The 23,081-nt window shown below is 40.7% G+C and overlaps 1 protein-coding gene across 1 annotated transcript; it reads left to right on the top strand.

Moving 5' to 3' along the window:
* Positions 1-2,545: 2,545 nt before the first annotated feature.
* On the top strand, positions 2,546-23,012 carry ehmt1b (euchromatic histone-lysine N-methyltransferase 1b). Its single transcript, XM_084382540.1, is given in 27 exon segments — positions 2,546-2,656; positions 2,658-2,777; positions 5,888-5,978; positions 6,071-6,579; positions 8,262-8,541; positions 8,693-8,841; positions 9,079-9,234; positions 9,632-9,703; positions 9,809-9,911; positions 10,866-11,003; positions 12,162-12,439; positions 12,898-13,130; positions 13,253-13,468; positions 13,573-13,655; positions 13,806-13,912; positions 14,091-14,213; positions 14,431-14,532; positions 17,157-17,261; positions 17,352-17,506; positions 17,644-17,811; positions 18,048-18,192; positions 18,319-18,396; positions 18,591-18,706; positions 18,960-19,046; positions 20,893-20,971; positions 21,165-21,340; positions 21,588-23,012. Coding segments are annotated over 27 exon segments (4,131 nt in total). The 5' UTR covers positions 2,546-2,584; the 3' UTR covers positions 21,778-23,012.
* Positions 23,013-23,081: the final 69 nt, after the last annotated feature.

Below are 23,081 nucleotides of genomic sequence, written 5' to 3'. Positions count from 1 at the left end.
GACCAGAGGAGAACTAATTAGCACAAACTAATTAGTTCTCCTCCTGCCAGTGTCAAAACGGAATTGTTGTTCACAATGTAACATTACTTAGTGAAAAAATACTTTACGTCACCGTCGATAGATATTACTGCATCTTTTCGGATATTAACGTGTCATTTTGTATTTTTTTTACGGCTCCTGCTGATTAGCCAGCCAGTGATTGTAAGTGGCGCTGACACAGCACTGTGGAGAGATAGATATCTATGGTTGCATTAGAACACGTGTTTCGTTTTAGTTAGCCCTTGGTTCAGTTTGCCATTTGCAAAGCATAGTCATACGCACTATACCGATACAAAAATCCCTTTTCGTCCTGTAGGTGTCCCTAGGAAGGTCTCTGTTCTTCCCAAACACATTTTCAATTGCCAATGGGATGACTGGACATCGTTAGTTTAGAGCTCTGGTTAGTAGTATTCAATTGACAAAGTCGCTAACAAATCCTTATTAATGAATAATAAACTGTACTTATCTCTCTAAGATAGAGGGAAGAGAGAAGTTTCGACTATAAGTCACACCAGGTATGATGGGGGCTAAGAATAAGACGGATAGCATTTCCACACATCTGATTTAACCCTTTTTTTTGTGGGGGATCCAATGGGCAAGCCGTGCCTTTAGCCGTGGTGACAGGCTTGGGATTTTGGAATGACTGGAAAGATGTACACTCCTCCTAGTGGCAATTCAAAAATAAGTTAGGAAATCGTAGGAATGTATGTTATTGTGCTTGACAGCTTTTTGAATTCAATCGTGAAGATATTCACGATTATCCTGATTTATGATTATCCTGATAATGGAAATTTACCATTGTCATCTTTTCCAAAAATCACGCTCTGTGATAACATCTTATGTTGTCTCCTCATTGAGATTTTGACCTGATGATGGCACTAGTTGAAAAGTTAAGGGATCAACAATGTTATTAGATATTCATCCTCTGGGGACATTGAATATACGATACAATACAACTTTATTGTCAGCTTACACTGAATTTCATAGCAATACATCCAGTAGTTGCCAAGATAATTCAGTCTAGACCAAAAATGTTAAATGCATCTAGTGGAAAAAGTAGTGAATCACCAAGATCAGTTGGGAGACCACAGTAGGGCCAAATAACACTTCACAAGTTAGCATGGCTACAGACTAGGCTTTTTAATACTATGTCATCTGCTTTGCTTCAGCATTGTGGCCCTTTAACCGTGAAGTAAGACATCTGGTCCGTCTCGTTTGAGTTCAAATCTGTCCAAACATGTTACAGACCAACTTTGTTACAAATCATCGGAGTCCAGATAGAGGCTCAAATGGGCACAAGCATTTGTTTTGCTATAGTTGAATTGAGTTTCTAATTATACTGTTGCAGGCTTCAGGTTTTCTTGTTTACAGGCTGACACTTTGTCATTGTTAGACAATTGTTCTTTCCTCATGGATGACCTCCTTTTGTGTCGTGTGGGCGTTGCATACTAGCTCACAGGTGTGTTAAACTCTACTGTTATTGTGTCCTAACTTACAATGTTGGCTTCTCACCTCTCTAGTTTACAGTATCTGTCTGACTTTCTTCATCCTTACTTTCTTGCAGCTCTGTCATGGCCGAAGACAAGAACGTATTTCCCTACTTTACTGTACATTGAGTCCTGAAAGTTGGTAAACCTGAGCCTGTGTGTCAGCACTAGGTTGATTGTTATTGTTCATTCTGAAATAAGAGAAGCTGCCAATATCTCTACATCTACATTCCAATGTGTCTGAGATGTTGGCTCAAGTTGTGAGAGAATTAATGTGAAAATCATCTTCTAGTAGACCAAATACCAAGAGACCACATGCAGTACAAAGACCTGACAACAATAGAAAGCCTTTGTTAAGATGCATTATGCTAAGTTGGTATTGTACATTTATATTCACGCAGTTTGTACTGAGTACAACAGAATACTTGTGTTTATCTGTTCTGCTCCTTTTGCGGTTTAATTCATCCTCAATGGCAGCTCAGTCTGTTACTTAAATTCTGTGATGTAATATCTGTTGCATGGCCTGGCAGCGTTGTGTTTTGCCGTCTTCACTGGCCCGAGGCTCAGTGGAGACAAAAGACTGTCCTGTTGAGAGGTTGGGCTGTGGCCTGATGTCTACGATTGAAAACGTTAGGCTCCCCAGGCTCTGCATTGATATCCAGTTTACTTTACTTTTTCTTTTTTTTTTTTTTACCTGTACCAGTTTCCCCATTCTCTTAAACTGACTCACAAACCGGCTATGAAGCTCTTTCCCCCTGAGCAACATCAGCACATTAATAGTAGTAACAATTGTACAAAGAAGTAGCAGAAATAAAAGTGAGTGATTGATTCTGAAATATTAGCATAAAGTAGGGCATGTGTTAAACAGGATTTTTAAATGCACTTCTCCAGGCTTGTTGGTATACAGTAAGGTAAGGAGTCTGCTCCACTGGATGTCTTCAGTGGCAACGAGGTCTTCCACTTAATAGAAATGTAGTGGGTTACAGTTTGAACCGACTGAGCATGCTCTGTGGAGACCCTCTGAAGAGGAGGACCGACAGAGGGAGCCACCAGGTCACATGACTGACGAGGTGAATGTGCATGCGGGGAAAGAAAAGGAAAAGAGGAACAGTCTGTTCGACACGTTCTCGTCTCTCTCTCCCTCTCTCTGTCCTCCCTCTTCCCTCTCTCTCCCTCTCTCACACACTCTCCCTCACACACTCCCTCTCTGACGCCTTCTTCTCCTCAATGGAGGCCATGAGAAGAAAGCAGGTATGATGCTTCCTGGAGGCACACAAGGGAAAAGACATGTTAGCTTTATAGTCTTCACCCTTGGTTGGCTTTGAATGGTCTGAGGAGATGCATAGTCTTGCTTCTCAGTTCATTTTAGCCATAGTAAAGTTAAAATCAATTGTTTTGAGCTCCTGCTGTCTTCTCGATGAGATAGTTTCTCATTTTGTAGGATGCGCTTCTCGAGACAGTTGCTGCTGCTTTATCAGCAACTGATGGCTCTTAATTCTGGAAGTCGAGGATTTAATCTCGTGGAGCAATGTTGTTTTTTTCTTAGTATCAGTGCTGCTTCATCAAAGATAGATTTGAGTGCGTCGTGTTGGATCCTGTTGTAGGAGAGAGCTCCTCATGGATTAGAGTAACTGCTGTATTTAGAGCAATCACAGCAGAGTAAACATGATGTGAAATGAAGATTGAAGGTCTGACTTTCTGAAGATCTGAAAACTACCCTACGAGTAGTTTTAAATCTCAGATCCAACCTCCTTTTGACACATCTTTGCTTTTATCCCTCCTGTATGTTTCCTCATGGTCAGGATATAATGAGGCCCCTGGGAACTGGAGGTATACGTAGTCTAGGTTATGTGATCAGGAATATACTTCAACATAAGGGTGCGGTGACTGTTTATCAGTCTAGAGGTTGCATCTCAGTCTGCGATGGGAGCTTCCATGTTTACGTGCTTCGGGATTTGATCTTCTGAGCAGCTTTCTGGCTGAGGGTCAGGCCTTGCATGTGTTGATCAGTCAGTTTGCACAATCAGTCCCTGGAGAGGTAAATGATTGACATATTCCTGTAGTTTATTTTTAGATTTTATGCAAAGCAGCCTCAAGTATTTTGTGATTTCTTCATTTAGATAGCAAACAGTTGGCAGGTGGCAGAAAAAGAGGGCAAAGAGGCATGTCATTACACATCAGACACAGACGGGTTGTTGCGATTGCACTGTCTGCAATTCTTTTTTTTTTTTTAAGAATAAGCAAAACCAAGAATTTTATAAGTTTGAATTCTGTTGGACAAAAATCAAGTATTTTTCTGACCATCTGTTGAAGAGGAAATCACTCTTCAGTGAAACCACTTATAGCCTATAACTGCTACAGTTTAAGGGATCATATAACAAAAATGTGGGACTCGCTACCAGAGAGGCAACTCGTTCATTGTTCTCTCCCCTTGATCTCTGGGTGTTGGCATCTTCTCATTGGCAGTGTAACAGCTGATTGTATCATGTACTTTTGCTTTTTGTTATGGTAGCTCTTACTTGTTTTTAGGTCTGCTGCAGTACTTTCTAAGATGGGTCACATCACTGTGAACATCCAGGCCTCGTCACATGCCACGCTCACATTATGCTGTAAGGACTGTGAATAATTGATGCATCAGAATCTTTTTACCAGATATAATATATTAAGAGCTTATTTCTAACAATGACTAAGCTTATTTGCAGTTTCAAAAAAAGGCCTGATCTGGAATGTTAACTGTGAACCTGGAGTCATATTTTTACAACCATGGCTGAAGCTTTAGTCTATTCTAATTTCTTTCCATTTTTTAATCTGCTTCTTAAGGTTCCTGATCAGGCCTCAGAGCCTTGGCTTAACATTTGGAGCTTCTCTCAGCAGCTCCCATATCCATTTCCATGAGCCTCCAGACCCCTACGTTCCCCATCTAGTGGAAATGCGCTGCAATGGCCACGTTGTGTCAGTAAACAATCTGGTTGCGAAATGGCGGAGATCTGCAGACAGCCTTCTCTGCCTCCCTTCCCCCCCTCTCCTTTCAGTCTCCAGTCTGTATGTTCCACTTTCCACCACTAGGGGGAGGGATGAGGCTGGTGTGCTTTTTGTTACTGGCTTTCCTCAATTCATGAATAAAAAGGGGAACTAAAAGAGTCTTCTTCTCCTCACCCTTGCACGTGCTCATTAGATTCCTTGAGATCATACAGCGCAGAGGACTAGATGTTCTTTGGGAAAACACCCTCAGTCATTGTGCTCTCAGCTCTTGGCCTGACCTTGTTGCTGTTTGACAAGGTGCATGGTCGTGTTCGGCTTAGGGACTCAGGAGCACGTTTTTGGAGAATGATTTGGGAAATCTGTCCTGATGGCTCATTTAGTTGTGGTCTCTGGTTGTATGCAGGTTTCAGGACACAGGCTGTCTGTTTAAGTTGAGGATTCGAGAGGAGAGTGCAAACCTTCCTTCTCAGTCCGAGGTATGCTGCTCTTCAAGGTCAAACTGACCTATGACCACTTTCCTTAAACATTTGATCTCAAAAGTCACTTTAGTGTGAAGGGGGTCGCGATGTTTGTCCCTCGGGCCTCTCTTGTTTCTTTTGGGCTCATTTTCCAGGAGCGAGCACGAGGTTGGCAGTCTGCTCAGGAGGAAGAAACAGGATTACATTTCCTGGTGTTGCCTCTTCAACTGCTTCCTCCTATGGGATGTAAAGATGGTCTGTGGGTGGTTGTTATTTCTTTTGAAGCTCTGACAGTGCATGCACTGCTCTGCTGGTTGGCTATAGCATAAGAAGAGAGAAGACAGACAATGAGAGTGAATGGGGGTTGCCCTCATTCTCTCGGCTTACTCTATAGTCTTTGAATCTGATAAAAAAAAACATTACTGAAAAGCACAAAGAAAGAGGTTTCTGCACAGCAGTTCTATTTTCCTCAGTTTTATGCATTGTCTTCCAGAGCTGCAACAATTGGTTTAGTTGAAAATGAATCTGTCAACTATTTTTTCAGCTAGAGGAGGAAATTAGTCTTGTTTTGGCAGATCAACAGTCTAAAATCCCCAAATGTTAAGTTTACAATGACATTAAACAGACAAAAGCGACAAAATTCTGTGTGTTTGGGATTTTTGCTTGATAAATGACCCAAACAATGAATCAATTCTGAAAATTGTTGACAATAAACTTTCTTTCAGTTGACTAATTAAATAATTATTTTTGTGCAGATGTCATGAACGGAGTATGTTTTGGTTTTGCTTATACAAACCAAGCACTTTAAAAGAGGCCACTCTGGGCTTTGGGAACTTGTCATAGGCTCAATGAAGATCAAATCATTGCTAGTTGGAGCTCTGAATTAGATTTCCCCTGATATATGTGTTCTCTTTTCTACAGCCCGCTGGTCTAGCCATAGGCAGTGTGGATAAGGGTGCCTCCACAAAGAAAGAGGAACTCAATTCAGCAAGCAACGGAGAGGAGATGCCAGGTACTAGTCAAATTAAACTTGAAAGCGCTTCATTTATGAAAATGACTTGTTTGCATTTTAAGTTCTAACATTTCATTATTCTTTGTCCATAGATGGTGACAAAGACGTAGCAGCCAGACTGGCCTCCTCACCGGCAGCAGAGGCGATGCTTAACGGCACTGAACATGACGACACGAGGCACAAGAGCCCATCAAATGGCTCTGCAACAGGCAACAACAAGACTTTACTGCTGGTAAACGAAAATGGCACGTCAGACACGGAGCCGCCGCACGCTTCAGTTACTGGAAGCAATGGATTTATTCTCACTAAGCAGCAGAAGGAAGGCGGCTCTGCAGCATCGCCGGGTTTGGGAGTTTCCCCTCACAGGACTAACTGGTTGCCTTCGGGCTCACCGACAGGGGGACACATGAACACACCCCTCCATTCCTCTGCGTCTGGGTGTGCACAGAGTTTAGGTGCACTAAGGACTGACCCCAGCACAGGGACAACACCAGACACTAAAAATGGCACAGCATCGCCTCCTGCACCAGCTTCAGCACCGGTCACGATACACAGAGCGCGCAAGACCATGTCCAGACCTGCTGTCAGCCCGGCACAGAAGGTAAACCATCAGAATCTGGTGGATTATCAGAAGCTCACTGGTGTTTTCTGACCCATTATTGTCTCTTTTTGTGAGGGTGATATACTTGAATCATTAAATAAGTAGATATGTTACAATACCATTTTTCCTTCCTAATACCGATTGTGATACCTGAACTTTGTGTATTAGTGGATGATCAGACACCAGTGTGTACGGATTTGCTCAAAGTTACACACATCACATGGGATTTATGGAAATTGGCTTCTTGCAGTTGGCGATTTGTGCAAGATTTAGGAGGGACGCCTTCCCCCTTCTTCGCAAAATGACCAAAATGCATCCCCCTTACTCACCTGTCATCCCTCTCGAGCCCTCAGAGATCACCAATAGGAGGACTGGGTCAGTTATAACTGATAAATTAATAAAAAATATTACATTTTGACAGAGCATTGCTATTTTAAGGGATGGAACTTTTCTAGCCTTTACAGCACTAGGGGCCCAGGAAACTTGCAGACCTATTGTATCCGTTGTAAATCTCTCGTGGCGTTACTAGAAATTAACAATTCGCCTACTTGTGCAGTAAAACATCAGTTAAGATGCATACAGTTGTACAGGATGCTGCTGGGAAGTAGCAGGGTCTCATTTCTAATAATAAATTATGTGGCATCACATCGGTGCATTGACTTGTACACGCACCGATGCTGATTCCAGGATCATAGGGAGTATCGGAGGCCTTGGAAAAAGCCCCATTAAATAATGTAATGATTAGAGGATAAGATTAGACAAGATAATCCTTTATTGATCCCCAGAGGGGAAATTCAAGTTTTAAGTATACACTAAATGACAAATGTATTTGGACATTCTAAAAATAGAACACCCATGTGTAATCATCGAACTTGTCATTCCAAACGATGGGTGTTAATCTTGCTGCTGTAACAGCCTGCACCCTTCTGGGAAGACGTCCCATCAGACTTTAGAGCCTGGCTGCAGAGATTTGCTCCCATTAGAGCATTAGTGAAGTCCAACACTGATGTTGGGCGATAAGACCTGGCTCATAGTCAGTGTTCCAGTTCATCCCAAATGTGTTGAATGGGGATAAGGTCAGGATTCTGTGCTGGCCAGTTTAGTTATTTCATAGTAAACTAGGAAAAAACCATTTCATCATAGATCATGGTTTGTTCATGAGGGGCACTGTCATGCTAAAACAAGAAAAGGCCTCCTCTAGATTGTTCCACGAATTTTAAGAAGAAGAAGAACAACAACCCTGTTGTCTAAAATGTCATTGTATCTTGTAGCATTAAGATTTCCAACAATCAGAACTAAGGGGCCAAAACCATGAGAATCAGCCATCAGAAATACAAAATCACATATAAAACGATGAAGTTGCTTGATTCAGTGAATAATGGTCCTGAATTTAATGATGCTAAATTTTCTTGTGATACCCAAAAACCCCCCCGGCCAGATGCGTGCACCAAGGCCTTACACAAACCAAGGGAAACACTAATATTAATAAAATCCAGCTGAAATATTTTCTGAGCTGTGCTTTTCACAAGAGGACCTTGTTTACTGTAAAGCACAGGGGCCAGTGTCTTCTTGAAGCAGATTATGCAATCATGTGGACAAAAAATCTGGGTGAAAATCAAATGATTCTGTTCATGTCTGATGGTGTAAATTGGTAAATCCTTCTTGGTTTTTGTCACTTGCAGCTTCTTAACAGGGAATTAAGAGAAGCAAAGAGTGCCAAAATGGAGAAAATGGAGACTCACGTTGCACCTGAAGCTCAGACATCGTCGCAGCAGTCATCCGCTCAGAACCATCTACCTCAGACTCCATCAGAAATGCCGGCTTCAGCACAAACAGCCTCAGCAGCTTCACCAGCGCCTCCTCCACCTGCGGCTCCTCCGACAGAACCCGCAGCACCTGTGGCTCCTGAAGCTCCTGCAGCACATGTGGCTCCTCCTCCAGCTCCAGCCAAACTCCATTTAGGTCCAGACAGATTCCTTTACCACAACACAAAGTTGTAGAAACAAGCCTTTGTTTTTGGGTTTCAGTGAAAAGTAATCAGTGGATTAGAACAAAGCATCATCTCTTTGAGATTTCTTTCTGCAAATGTGTGTGTTATTCTCTCATGCTGTAGGCTCTTACTCAGGAGGGTTTTCATCCCGGAAGAAGAAGAGGAGGATGGGGACATACAGTCTGGTTCCCAAGAAGAAAACCAAAGTGCTTAAGCAGAGAACTGTCCTGGAAATGTTTAAGGATCTCCAACAGTCTGCCAAGAGTCCGCAGGTCTGTGCACCTCAGAAAAGAGACTTTCTCAATTTTTCTCCCACGTTTTTATATTCAGTATTAAGTCTCTGAGGTAATGTTGAATACATTTTTAAGCACATTCTACTCTTGCACGCTATGTGAACTCTTAATGAATGTAGTCAGATGGTGTTGATACTTGCTCTGGACACATTTTGTTTATTTTACAGCATGTTTTGAGATTGTTATGATTACCTCCAGTCCTTTCTTGTCATACAGACTAAAGAGGTGGCAAACATAAATGGGGAGAAGGTTGAAAATGCATCTGAAGAGGAAGAGTCCGAGGAGGTGGAGTCTGAGGAAGAGGAGCGACAGCAGCCAGCAGAAGAACCTGTCAGTGCTGCCCAGGAAGCAACATCTGAACCCATCTCTCAGGTTGGAACATAAAGCAGTGGTTTTATTATCCTGACATTACACAAGTGAAACTTTCTATTTTATGCTAAGTGCAGAACATAAAGGCCTGTTGAACTGATGTATAATTTATTTTTATTGCGTGCAGAACGTAGACGGATTTGTTCAAACTTTTGATAAAAGTCAGCCAGCAACTGTTAGATGGCCCTTTGGGAAAGAGTCAAATGTTTTATTTTAATTTCCCAGGTGGGCTTATTGTCAGCTGATGAAAGTTAAACGTTCTTGAGATATAATATCGAAGACAATAGTTGAATTTCCCTCTCAAGTATCACTGCGTGACTCTAAGGTATTAGAGCAAATCCTGTTTTGACATGTCATGTTAAAGGCAGCTAATGAACTCTGTTTTGTGTTTGTGGTGGAGGCTGGGGACGAACAGGAGTCTGAAGAGTCTGGGGAAGAAGAGGGAGAGGAGGAGGGCACAGAGTCCGACTTGGTAAGACCCACTATCATTACTCAACATAACTGCTACGGAGTGCAGTTACATTTAATTTTTTTCACCTCTCATTGTAAATGACTTTCTGGTGTCTGTCTGCCTCAGAGTACAGAGTCCAGTCTGAAGAAGAAGTTGAAAAAGAAAACAAAAGCAGACAGCGCCTGGCTGAGGCCGTCCAGGAAACGAAAGAGGAGGATAAAGGCCAAAGGTGATCCTGTCACACACACCTGATAGTCATGAACCTGCTCACCTGTACTCCATGTCAGGAGGAAAACTGCCAATGTTGTTAGCAAACTTTAAACTTATGCTTGTCTTCGAAAGAATTTAGTAGTTGTTTTTTTCCTTTGGCACTTGAAGACTTTCGTTCATCAGTTTAACTCACATTCCAAACTATGTTAGTAATTTCAGAATTTAATTAATTCCTCCACCCTTAAATCTATTGAGATTCAACTGGGACCTGACATCAACTCCTATTGGCTAATAATGCACAAAAAAACTAATTTCCCTGGATAAAATTCAAATTATCACAACTCAAAACTGAAAATGAGCTCTAAACTGCATTAGCCCTCAAAGTTTAGCACAGTGAAGCTCTGATTACACAATGGTATTACATATCAATATTGTATGCACTTAATATAATTCAAATACATTATTTTCTTTCTACTTGGATGTTCAAATATATTGTATGGAGACTTTTCCTGCAATAATAAAAGTCCTTATGGACATGAAAAAAATCCTGCAGAAAGTCTGTCATGGTTAATGTTAATTTTCAGATAACCTGTACAAAACTCACAGGACTTCTTAACGAAACTAACTTAACAGTTTAATTAAGGTAGACTGCAAATTTTGCTCTACTGTTGCTGCCATCTGCCACGGCCAGATACTGCCTTCCTTTACTTTATTCAGAACTTTATTATATGAAGACTTTATGAAGAAATCACTTATCCAAACTCAACTGCAGCACAATTTTCCCAAACAACACATTTATCAAAACCTTGAGAGATCATGGTGAAGTCTGTCTGTCAACTCAAATACTAAAATCCAGTGATAATTTACATTTTTATGGCATTGCTGCTCAAAGCTTTGTGTTTTCTTTCTTTTTGCTAAAAGTTCATGGTAAACAGTGAAGCATTTTCTGACTGACCACTGTCATTTTGCTCAGAACCAGAGGCGGTGGATCAGCCTCAGGCTTCTTCTCATGCCCAGGCAGGCGATGGGAAGGAGTACACACAGATTCCTTCACCGGAGTCGGTCAACCTCAACAAGCCCCAGGAGCCTGCAGTCTCCTCACAGAACAAAGGTGAGCTTAGAGGAAATGAGGAAACTTGGTACACTTGTTCATAATAATCCATCCTATGTGTTCTATCCATAATTGTCACTAAGTTGTGCTTTTCTTGACTTTACCATACCAGACTCCTCTAAATCACAGACTGTGGCAGTGTGAGTCGTGTTTTATAGTTATTTTTAGGGCTCTGTGTAGACATCTGACTTCACTGATATCACTGATGCACATCACTGCACATCCCATGCCAATTTATAATGGATCCAGTCAAAATGATCTCTATTGTATTTCACCCATGGTGGCTTTAAGGAGCTGTCATGAAATCAACTGCACAGATTAAGAGAGTTCAGGCACAAAGACGAAAGGCGAGCAGTTATTCAGTCAAACGTATGGTTCTCTAAATGAAATGCCATAGATATTTTTTACAAACCTGTCCGCAGATATTATCATATTGTATATCAAATGAAGCCCTTGTCATACCCTCGTCTCTCACTCCTCTGGTATTTGGCCTCTCTCTTGATTTTTGTTCAAGAAAAAAGAAAGCCCATATTCTCTTTAACAATGTAAAGTTACTACATGAGCATATACAGCACATCTGAATGTCAGGAAACTCTGGCCACAGCTCGGTGTCTACAGACTATGTACTGCCTGGTACATCACACAGATCATTGTCGATTCCAACAAACTTTTCTTTTTCAAGATATTTGTTGTTTATCTCCTGATATCACAATGCATCTTACTCAGAACAGCGGACTATTTATTTGTTATGCCGATCAGAAGGGTATCATACATCAGTCCTTTGTTTGCTACCAACCAAAATGTGTTTGAAGCACTGAGTACTAAGAATTGTCACTGCTTATGTTTCGACAAACATACAAAACAAACAAAAGGAAGTTTGTCTTGTCTTTGTTAAATACAAAATACAGTTTTGTTGGAGAACATGTTTATATTTGAAAGTAAATTGAGACTGAAAAATATAATATAACTGTCAAAATAGTGTCAAAGAATTAAATGGCCAGCCTGTCTACTGGTCACTGGCCTTTGGGGGTGTTATCTAGTGAAAGAGTGACATCAAAGCCAGCCTATCATTTGGGGCATTGAGTCATTCTGCAAATTTAAATGAAACAAATTTAAACTGATATAGAGGTAAATCAACTGGACTTTGTCTCTCTGCAGACACTTCGATGTCAGCCATCGAGGAGGCTCAGGAGCTTCCGCTCTGCAGCTGCCGCATGGAGACGCCCAAGAGTCGAGAGATTCTTATCCTGGCAGACAGGAAGTGCATGGCCACAGAGAGCGTTGATGGACAGTTGACCCGCTGCCAGATCGCCGTCCTGAAACATGAAATGATGCGTCCCTCCAACTCTGTACAGCTGCTGGTTCTGTGCGAGGACCACCGCAACGGCATGGTGAAGCACCAGTGCTGCCCCGGCTGTGGCTTTTTCTGCAGGGCCGTGAGTACACAGTCGCTCAATCAATTTCAGGCTTTCAGCTGCAGTTTGATCATGTCTCACTGGAGCATGGGTGGTAAGATGAGCTGTCCATTATTCATATGTCACTACCAAAACCAGCACCTACCTTATGGTGCTCATTCAACAGACAGCTATGTTTAACTGGCTGTGGTTTTCTATACCATGACTGATTTACTGCATATCAGGCAGGTTCTAGCTTCTCTCATGTGAGGATTTGCCATTTTCTTTCTCCTTATATGGTAAAAAAGAAAAGAAAAAGATAGAATATTTTTGAATTGTTTAACAGGGCACTGCTCTGGGAAATTGTGATATACAATTTCACCGTTTTTGTACATTGTATGGATGAAATAATGATAAAAAAATCATCAAAAAACACTGATAAGACTAATCATTAATTGTGGCCATAAACTCACAGAGACTTGCTGTTTTTCGTCGTGCAGGGGACCTTCATGGAGTGCCAACCAGACATCAGCATCTCTCACCGTTTCCATCGTGCTTGTGCCTCGGTGCTGAAAGGTCAAAGCTTCTGTCCCCACTGTGGAGAGGAGGCCACCAAGGCCAAGGAGGTCACTATCGCCAAGGCCGACACCACCTCCACCGTGCCCACTGTGCTTGCACAAGGACCTGCTACGCCCGGGGTGCCAGAGGGCCGAGCTGACACCACAACTGGCAGGTAAACTACCAACTGTGGTGTATTGAAGGGTGTATGTTGATAAAATTGTAGCATATTGGTAAATATGCAAGAACGAAGTAAAGTCAGCAACTTAAAAATATTTTTTCTCCTTTTGTTTTCAGCTCTTCTCGACTGGCCGTTGGGGCTGAAGTCAGTGGCAGAGCCGACAGCTCGCTGCCCATTCGTTCTTCACATGGACTCGACACGTCTGCTGTTCCTGGATCGTCCAGGAACTCAATACTCCAGGCCGGGACGGGAACAACAGAGCCACCTACAGTTCATCAAGGGCATCCTAGAGAGACTCTAGAGAGCATCCTAGTAGCTCTGGACACAGAGAAGTAAGTTCTACTACCAAGTCATCTTTAGTAAGATGAATGACCAAAAGACTTGGATACAACCCAAAACAAGCACTCAAATTTTTGTTCTTGTATGTTTCGATCAGGCCCAAGAAGCTGCGATTTCACCCCAAACAACTTTACCTCTCAGCCAAATCGGGGGAACTCAAAAAGGTCTTCCTCATGTTGGGTATGTTAACTCCTCCAGTGCCTCAACTGCCCTGCTCTTCATAAAAGTGCTCTGTTTCATTTTTTTTCATCTTGTACTTTAAATGCATCTAAGTTTTGTTTCTATTCAGATGTTTTTAAATAAATGGTTTCCTTCTCCATATCCTTTCAGTGGACGGCATCGACCCAAACTTTAAGATGGAGTCTCAGAACAAACGCACTCCGCTCCATGCTGCAGCTGAGGGAGGATACAAAGATATCTGCCATATGCTTGTACAAGTAAGTAATAATAATCAGTAAGTAGTAATAATCTCTCAGCGCGCTCTATAGTCACTCCTGTGGTAATACATTTTATATTTTAAATGGAAAAAGTCAAATAGTTACTCTTAGAATTTGACACTGAAGGATTTTGGCAATCTCTTGAGTAACAGTGGCTCTCTGATGTTTGCCTCTTCAGGCCGGTGCAAACTTGGACATGTGTGATGAAGATCAGCGAACGCCACTGATGGAGGCCTGTGAGAACAACCACATGGAGACGGTCTTGTACCTGCTGAGAGCTGGAGCCAGCGCCACGCACAAGGTAAACCTGCAACTGGTTTCTTCAGGTTATCATAGACTTTCATCAGCCGGCTACAGTGATTGGTAAAACCAGACTGAATTTTTGGGCAGATGTCATAGAAAAGAAAGAAAATTGAAAGAAACTGATTTTATTCAAGATGTTAAACTGTGGATATTTATTTGAAATTTACCTTGAGAATTTTGAATCGGTCAATAATTGGATTGTCTGCTGCTCTCAGGATGTTGAAGGGTTCACGTGTCTCCACCTAGCGGCGAAGTCTGGCCATTACAACATTGTGGAACATCTTCTGTCCACAGGATTGATCAACATTAACTGTCAGGTCGGTAGAGTTTCATATTGTCCTTTCAGTGTTTTGATCCCCTCAGTGATCTCAGGTGTGAAGAGTTTATTATAGGGCTTTTACATTAGTTACTGTGTGTGTGTGTTTGTGTGTGTGTGTCTGTCTGTTTTTCTTCAATATCATCATTTAGTAGCATTTGTTGTTCAAAACCCCTTTCTCATTACTAGCTGATAACATGTCTGGCTGTCTTACCATACATAGGTACACGTGCTGTTCTTAAAGTTGACATCATACAGCTGATTGTGAATGATGCAGAATTCAGTTCAATTTTGCCGATGGCTTCCCTGTCTCTGTCCAAAGTAGGGATGTGCACAATTAGCCGAATAGTCGAATAAACGTTGCTACCCTTGCTAGTTGGCACCAGAAATACTAATCAGCTAAATTTCTATTGTTATTTATTAATGTACAGATTTGACATAATTTGCACTGGAATGTGATTACTTTCTAGTCAAATGTTGCTTTATAAAAAACGAGCATCCTCCTCTTAACTCTTGTCTCCGATGTGTTTATGTATGATTGTCACCTGATGAAAATGCTCTTGTAATTAGTGTGTTTCCTAAAGATTATTTGTTATGTTTATTGTTTTCAGTAAATCTTTTTAATGTTTAGCAGGTTAGTTTATAATGGATGGCATTATGCAAGTGCAATTTGAAATACAAATAGTTTTTTGTAGAATATTTTTAAAGGGCCATGCATTCATACATTTTATTTCCTCCATTTTCCTGTGGTAACGAGTTAATTTCATTTGTTTTCTCGAGATCTCGAGTTATTATCTTGAAATAACAACTGCCGTTTTCCCGAGATAACGGGATAATGTTCTCGAGATCTCGGGGGAACGATATAATTCATTCGAGATCTCGAGATAATGACTGTGATATGATAGGCCTGAGATTATGGAGATGCCCGGGACCTCGTAGCTGGTCAGCTATGTAGTTAATGACGACATCAGGCTCACTTAGATTGCACCACCGATATAGCTGAAGCCTTGCTAACTGCCATTTTGGATTACGCACACTAATGTGTGTATTATCTGTAATAGCAAGGCGCATAATGATATTTCAGCCTGTGTCAGGCCTTGATTGAAAAAATATGTGACGTGGTGATCGATATGCTCCTGCTCCTCATTGCTACACTGAATGATGTTTCCTGCAATGATTTAATATACTACATTATCGTTTTGTTTTATCTCGGGAAAACGGCAGTTGTTATTTCGAGATACTAACTCGAGATCTCGAGAAAACAAATGAAATTAACTTGTTATCACGGGAAAACGGAGGAAAAAAATGTATGAATGCATGGCCCTTTAGGGCTTCCGTAGCTCATAGACTTAAAGCAATATTTTTATTTTTTTCAGAAAATGTTTAACCCTATAGATTAAATTGTGCTCAGTTTTGACTGTCTGCTTGACTAGTCCAAGTTTAAACTTTTGTTCAAAAGTCTTGGAAGTTAGTTGTTAGGAACATAACTAGTCAAAAGGTAACAGAATCTGCCTTCCAGCACCTCTACCAAGCTTAAAAATTAAAAAAGTGATATCTCATTTGTTTAATCTGCACACAAACAAATCCAGGGTTAGGAGGTCCAGGGAGGTATGGGCTGGAAATGTTTCTTGGCCAGGTGCAGTGATGGAGTCTTGTCATCTTAGTAAGAATGAAAGGTAGCCACATCTTTAAATGTTGATTTGTATGCGGTTTTAACAAATGGGATGCAACATGCTAATTAGCTTGGAGCCCGGCTAGCTGTTTCCCTCTTTCAGTCTTTATGCTAAGCTAAGCTAAGAGGCTGCTGATGATAGCTTCATATTTAGCTTACAGACATTGTGGTATTGTCATTATCATCATTATCATGAACCTCTTGACAAGGAAACAAAAGGGGCATATTTTAGATAAACTATTGCACTGAAATAGCTTCAATAAATTGCTTCATATAACAGGTCCAACCTGGGTTTAACTGTTTTTGATGAATATACTGGAGAGATTATCTTAGGTCTGTTTCCATCAATGTTCTCAGAAAATGTTCAAATCAACCTCAAAGATGCCATTTATAGAAGTAAAATCTCCATCAGCAGGCAAGGTTCACATTCAGTTAACACTGTTTTATTCAGATGATTTGTTTACTACAGACGGTTAAAACACTAGGCTCTGAGTACAGACAGAACAGACAAAAAGAACCGATGATTGACTAATGATTGAATGAATGATTGAAGAGTGGCTCTTTCTGAAGCACTTAATGACTTTGTAAAGTTGTACGAATGTTCTAATCGTTTGGATACGTCCTCCAAATGCACTCTGATGCCAGTAAATTAGATATAGAAAGAACTGCACTGCGTCTGATGTGTCTTTGTTTGAAATGTCTGACCTTGCTGCAAGAAGTTAGCCATTAATACAGCTGTGATGTAATGAAACAGTCTGTCCTCCGGTGAACCTTTGTTCTAAGAAGGTAACACTGCTGCTTCATATTTGAATATAGTTGCCTTTTAGAATTGGAATAAAAACATTGTTTTTCTGTTAAGGTGTTTGTGGAAGTTTTCGATATGATGTTATGTTTTTGATGTTTCAGCTGATCAGTGATCAGCATGCTAAGATAAAAGTCTTGTTTTACCTCAGGATGATGGAGGCTGGACAGCCATGATCTGGGCAACAGAGTACAAGCATGTGGACCAGGTGAAGCTGCTTCTGTCCAAAGGAGCCGACATCAGCATCAGGGACAAGGTTGGTAAAGGAGTCTGTCCTCTGATTGACATAATGTACAGAAACATCAAATATTATATAATTGTTGCCTTATGATGTTTTGTGTCTTAGGAGGAGAACATCTGCCTTCACTGGGCAGCATTCTCGGGCAGTGTGGACATCGCAGAGTTGCTCCTGAACGCCCACTGTGATCTGCAGGTCGTCAACATCCACGGTGACTCTCCTCTGCACATCGCTGCTAGAGAGAATCGTCTGGACTGTGTCACGTGAGTTGCTGCCTCCTAAGAAAGAAAAAAACTAAAAAAAACAAACACTTGAGCCAAAAACAAGAGGATTGAAGAGCAACTTTGAAAATTTGTTCAGAAGTGCCTTGTTGTTGCTCAATAAAATGTGGTCTCCTCAGGCTTTTCCTCACTCGAGGAGCAGATGTGTTTCTGAAGAACCGCGAGGGAGAAACTCCTCCAGACTGCTGCAGCCATAACTCGAAGGCCTGGGCAGCCCTGCAGGCCAACAGAAGGGAGAGGGACGCAAAGAACAGCAGGCTCAATGCAGAGCAAAATGTCCTTCATAGGTTTGAATTATTCCATGCTTTACCTCTCGGGGAAAAAAACACTGTGGTAATGTGGGAAATGATAAAGGTGGAAAGATAAAAATGCAATTCTTCTGTGGGTTAAAAGCTTTTCAGCTGGCAAAACACTGCAGTTTTGACCCCAGAATTGTTTCTTTTTCTGCTAGGATCTCTGCATAAGATTTTCTTGATTTTTTTGAAAACTGACAGCCCCTAACCACTGTCTGCTCCGTTAACAGTGACATAGCTCTGGGGCAGGAGCGAGTTCCTATTCCTTGTGTCAACTCTGTCGACAGTGAACCTTATCCAGACAGCTACAAATACATCCCTGAAAACTGTGTCACCTCCCCCATGAACATCGACAGAAACATAACACACTTACAGGTAAGTTATAAACCATTCCATCAGGTACGTTAAAGGACACCAAGAGATTTTTCTCTCTGTGCTTGGCAATGTGAAGTGACCAGTGTTATTTATTATTTATTGTCTCTCTTTATCCACTGCCAACAGTACTGTGTTTGTAAGGAAGACTGTTCGACAAGTATCTGCATGTGTGGACAACTCAGTCTGCGATGCTGGTACGACAAGGTAAGAATAGATGCCTACACAGACAGACCACACTGCCTTCTTTTAATAAGATGTGTCCGAAAGTAGATAAACACCTGAACAATTATTGGAAGGGTCCCCAAACCATTAAAAACAGCACAATACACAAAAGTATGTGTGAAGGGTGTCTATATACCATGTTGTGCATAATATTTATGTATTTTTGTCACGTTTAGACCGGTCGTCTTCTCCCTGAATTCTGCCGTGAAGAACCTCCTCTCATCTTTGAGTGTAACCATGCATGCTCCTGTTGGAGGACCTGCAAGAACCGCGTAGTGCAAAATGGACTCAGGTATTCAAACTTTTATTATTATTAAATAAAACTTCATTTAACTATGGGCAGCTAATTCAGATGCCAGCCACAGCTTTAAAAAAACATACTGTTGACAACCGCTACGCTGGTAGAACTGTGTGAGTAAGCGCTATTAAAATGTGTCTTAACTATCGAGCATAAATAAGTCTATGAGGTGCAAAAAAATACAGTTTTAATTTAATCTGCAGCCGCAAATCCTGTCTAAATGTGTGTTATGGTAAATATCTTCCAGGACCAAGCTTCAGCTCTTCAGGACCAGTAAGAAAGGCTGGGGTGTCCGCACACTACAAGACATACCACAGGGGACCTTTGTATGCGAGTAAGTCCCAGTTACCAATAAAACTGTTTGTATTTCACAGTTCACCATGCGTTTTTTTTTGCAGGTGGATATTTTATTGTAGCCTCACAATACAAGGCAGCCACAGCTTTGCATCCTTGCATATCTGTCAGTGATTTTTAAAATGTATTTATTTTTTCATTTATTGAGTAATCCAAACAGGCATGTTGTGTCACTTTTCCCGTAATGTGATACACCTGCTACTCTCACATATGAAGTGTCTGTACCTTCTGCCAGATGGTAACAGCTTAGTAGCGCAGTAGAGAGACACAGCTATCAGTTCTACTTGTGTTCAGAAGTGCTGTCGATGTCACCGAGGTGTTTTGCTGATGTCACTTTACTGATAACGTATGGTGACTATTTTCGACAGCTTTTTAAAATGAGAGAAACATTTAGGGTTCTGCGTGCTATTTCAAAAACCTGTTGCAGTGAAAGCACAGTCATGTAAAATTTTTGCCCCAAGGTGTCACGCAATCTGTACAGCATACTCTAATCTAAATTTAAAAGTATTCGAAATTCTTTTTAAATCATCAGCGCATCCCATGAAAATACTGTCACTGCTCGCAGACTTCCTTACTCTGTCTGTGACTCTCAGCTTCAAGTCCATCGGTTTCTCCTGAAGATGTAACGTTTATAAACCAGCCACTACTATATAGTTTCATTTTTAAAAAGGCTCAGTAATTTCCTAAAACAGCTCGTTACTGTAGCTCTTAGTAAACATCACTCAAACTGAGGAAAATGGTTCATATACTTGGGAATACTTTCCGCAGCGGATTAACACACCTATCAGAATCAGGTTTATTGCCAAAGTTTTCACATACAAGGAATTGTCCTTTGTGTCTTGGTGCATACCAAACACAAGAAAACATGTGAAAAGCACTGCAAAACAATGCACACTGACAACTACAACACAATACGTATCCACAACATTCACAACCTGACTTTTTTTAATGCATCATTAAAATATATATTTTAGGATATATTATGTAACATTCCTGGATAAAAATGTCTAAAAAACGACTAGACCTTTGTTATATATTTTGTTGACTTGTGTACTGACATTTTCCAAAATGTTTCCAACAGTGTTCAAACCCACTGAAATCCAATCTTTCTTTGGGCACATGTCTCTAAAATCTCCAGGGAACATCAGATGATGCCAATGTGACTAAACGTAACATGGATAAAGCTTTTCTACAGTACTTTCTCTGTGAACATTTCAGCTTTGAGAAGCCATGAGATAGATGTATGTTTACCTCGTTGGTTTGTGCGCTGTTTTGTTTTCTTGGCTTTTTTTTGTGGAGCTAGTCTGTTAATATGATGTCAGTCACGTTTTGGTGCAAACCCACAGTTATTACAGAGAAATAAAGACATTTCATTTAAGCTGTTTGTGTAAAGAACAACAGTGGTAACAACTAAGTGCTAATAATTCTTACTGTTTCTTGCTTGTTGAAAAGATTTAGGGGATGTATGTACATCAAAACCAAATTATTAAGCTTGATTGGAAAATTGATGGCTTGATAAACTGAATGTGACAGTAAAATATTTTAGTGCCGAGACATCCACTTACTCGTGATCTTTCAGTTTTGAATAATGTGTGGAGTTATTTTTTAAATTAAAAATAATCTTTTGGGTGAAATAATTTCTTGCCAGGTTTACCAGCAGGGACCATAATTCTTTGAAGCGCAGTATCTCACAACTGCAGTTCTCTGGGAAAAAAAACCCCTTGTAATTCCACGTTCATTAATTCTTGGCATGTTGCAGAAGGCATTAGCATTAAAATGTTTCAGCAATGTCAGCAGCTACTGACAGCTCGTCTGCCTTTGAACAGGTATGTAGGTGAGATCATCTCCGAAGCAGAGGCAGAAATGCGGCAGAATGATGCCTACCTGTTCAGCCTGGATGATAAGGTAAAGTACATCATGCTGAATCTTCTAAAATGGATACAGGCGTGAATGGAAAAAATAATTAAAACCTTCACTCTGATTATTTTCCTGGTGACTATTCCGTTATTTTCAAATTAACTCCTAACTTTGAGTTCTTTGAGTTTTCTTTCCTGACAGAATTCTCTTCAGCTAAATTTTCGTTTATCTTCCTTCCCAGCCACAAGATCTGTACTGCATTGATGCCCGTTTCTATGGCAACATCAGCCGCTTCCTCAATCACATGTGCGACCCCAACTTGTTTGCCTGTCGAGTGTTCACAACGCACCAGGACCTTCGTTTCCCACACATTGCCTTCTTTGCCAGTGAAAGCATCATGGCTGGAGAGGAGCTTGGGTAAGACTTTTTTTTTCTTAATCACTTAAAGACATCATCTCTTTTTTTCTTGATCATCATGCCTGATATCAAAGTTGATATCTGAGAGTTTAAAAAATGTGGTGATGATGATATGTTGGCTGATGTCATCTTAACGAATCAAAATATTGTATAAATTTAATGATTTTAAAAAAAAATGTTTTGATAAGTAACAGATTCACAGAAGTATTTGTCTAAAATCCTTTGCTTTCTCATCTTCTTCTCTCAGATTTGACTATGGCGACCACTTCTGGGAAGTCAAAAGCAAGTTGTTTAGCTGCGAATGCGGCTCCTCCAAGTGCAAGTACTCGTCAGCAGCCATGGCGTCGCTGCAGGCGGACAGCACACCTGAGGAGCAGCAGCAGCCCAGCGCGTCACCTGACACCAGCTCTTCCAACAGTCCCTCCAGTCCCTCCTAAAAACCCTCCCCACACAAGGCTTCGCTACATGTACACATGACTGACGGACACACAGGGGATGCCTGTCTCTGTCCTCCTTGAACTTTGAACTTTTATCAGTAAACTTGTACTATATATCCACTTCTGATTACAACCACGGACCACTGACCTTTGTGAAAACCCATAAAACACATGAAACCAGATGCACAATCAAATCATGGATATCTCGCTGCTCCTTTATTCCACCTTGTGTAACTTGAACAGCAGGGGGCAGCGACAGCACACACGCCACAGGGACAATACAGACAGTCTTTACATTTCATACATAAATTTAGTGGGAAGGAAAACTGCGCATTTTGTCTTTTTTTTAAGATTGATTGATATTGTTAAATGACTTTTCTTGAAGAGTCATGATCAAGGAATTTTAGGGTCGGATGAGGGTATCTTTTGCAAAGACAACCTCAGCATACAGCTGGGTGTAATTTGTTGACCTTTGTGGTCATTTATCATCAACCATTCCAGCAAAACTAGCTGATAAATATTGAATTATGTTTATGCCACTTCTTTGAGTCACGTCATCTTTGTTGCAGTGTTTGAACTGACATGTCCAACATTTGCCACCATAGTTCAGAAATTGATAAATTAACTGAAATGATGTGAAAGACAAAGAACCTGAGCAAAAATTGGACTGTTTGTTTAATCTGCTACACCAGTGAGTATAGATTGTATGACACAAAGATGCTGTACCATTCCTCAATAATGAGGTGTTTCAAGTTTAAATAAATTGGCTGATCTTTTTACTAAGCATGTTTAAGGGGATTGTCACGAGTCAGGTATTTTGCCACAGTAGTTGAAGAATTGATTTAACTGAAATTGAGTTAGAAAACAAACGAAAATGGTGCTGACAAAGGTTTTTACTTTTGTTTTCATTTTTATTACCGAAGTGAACATAGTTTGTAAAATAAGAGAATGTTTTAAGTTTTTTATGTTTAATTTTAACTCCAGTTTTCTAATCGTAGTTACTGTAGTTAGGCTGTTTTTAATTTTGTTTCATGAATTTGCCGACAGAAGCCAAACCCGTCTTTTTAAATGTTGTTAGTAAAGCAGTGACTGTTGTGCAAAGTCTTGAAAGGTATAAATGAAAAAAAAAAAAGGTTATAAAAATGCACTTCCATTCTGTTCTGTTACATATTTCTGGATCGTGAACCATCCATCTAATTGGTTGTATCTTTTTCAATAAATTTACTACTAATGCATTTATTCTGATATGCTTTACTTGTTGCAGTTTCTCTTGGAAGGCAAGCCTGTTTGCTTCAATGTTGCAT

Source organism: Pagrus pagrus, assembly GCF_965226575.1.
Source record: "Pagrus pagrus genome assembly, chromosome: 19".
Taxonomy (NCBI): Eukaryota; Metazoa; Chordata; class Actinopteri; order Spariformes; family Sparidae; genus Pagrus; species Pagrus pagrus.
The sequence above is the reverse complement of the archived record's forward strand: the minus strand, read 5'-3'. Positions and strand labels throughout refer to the sequence as shown.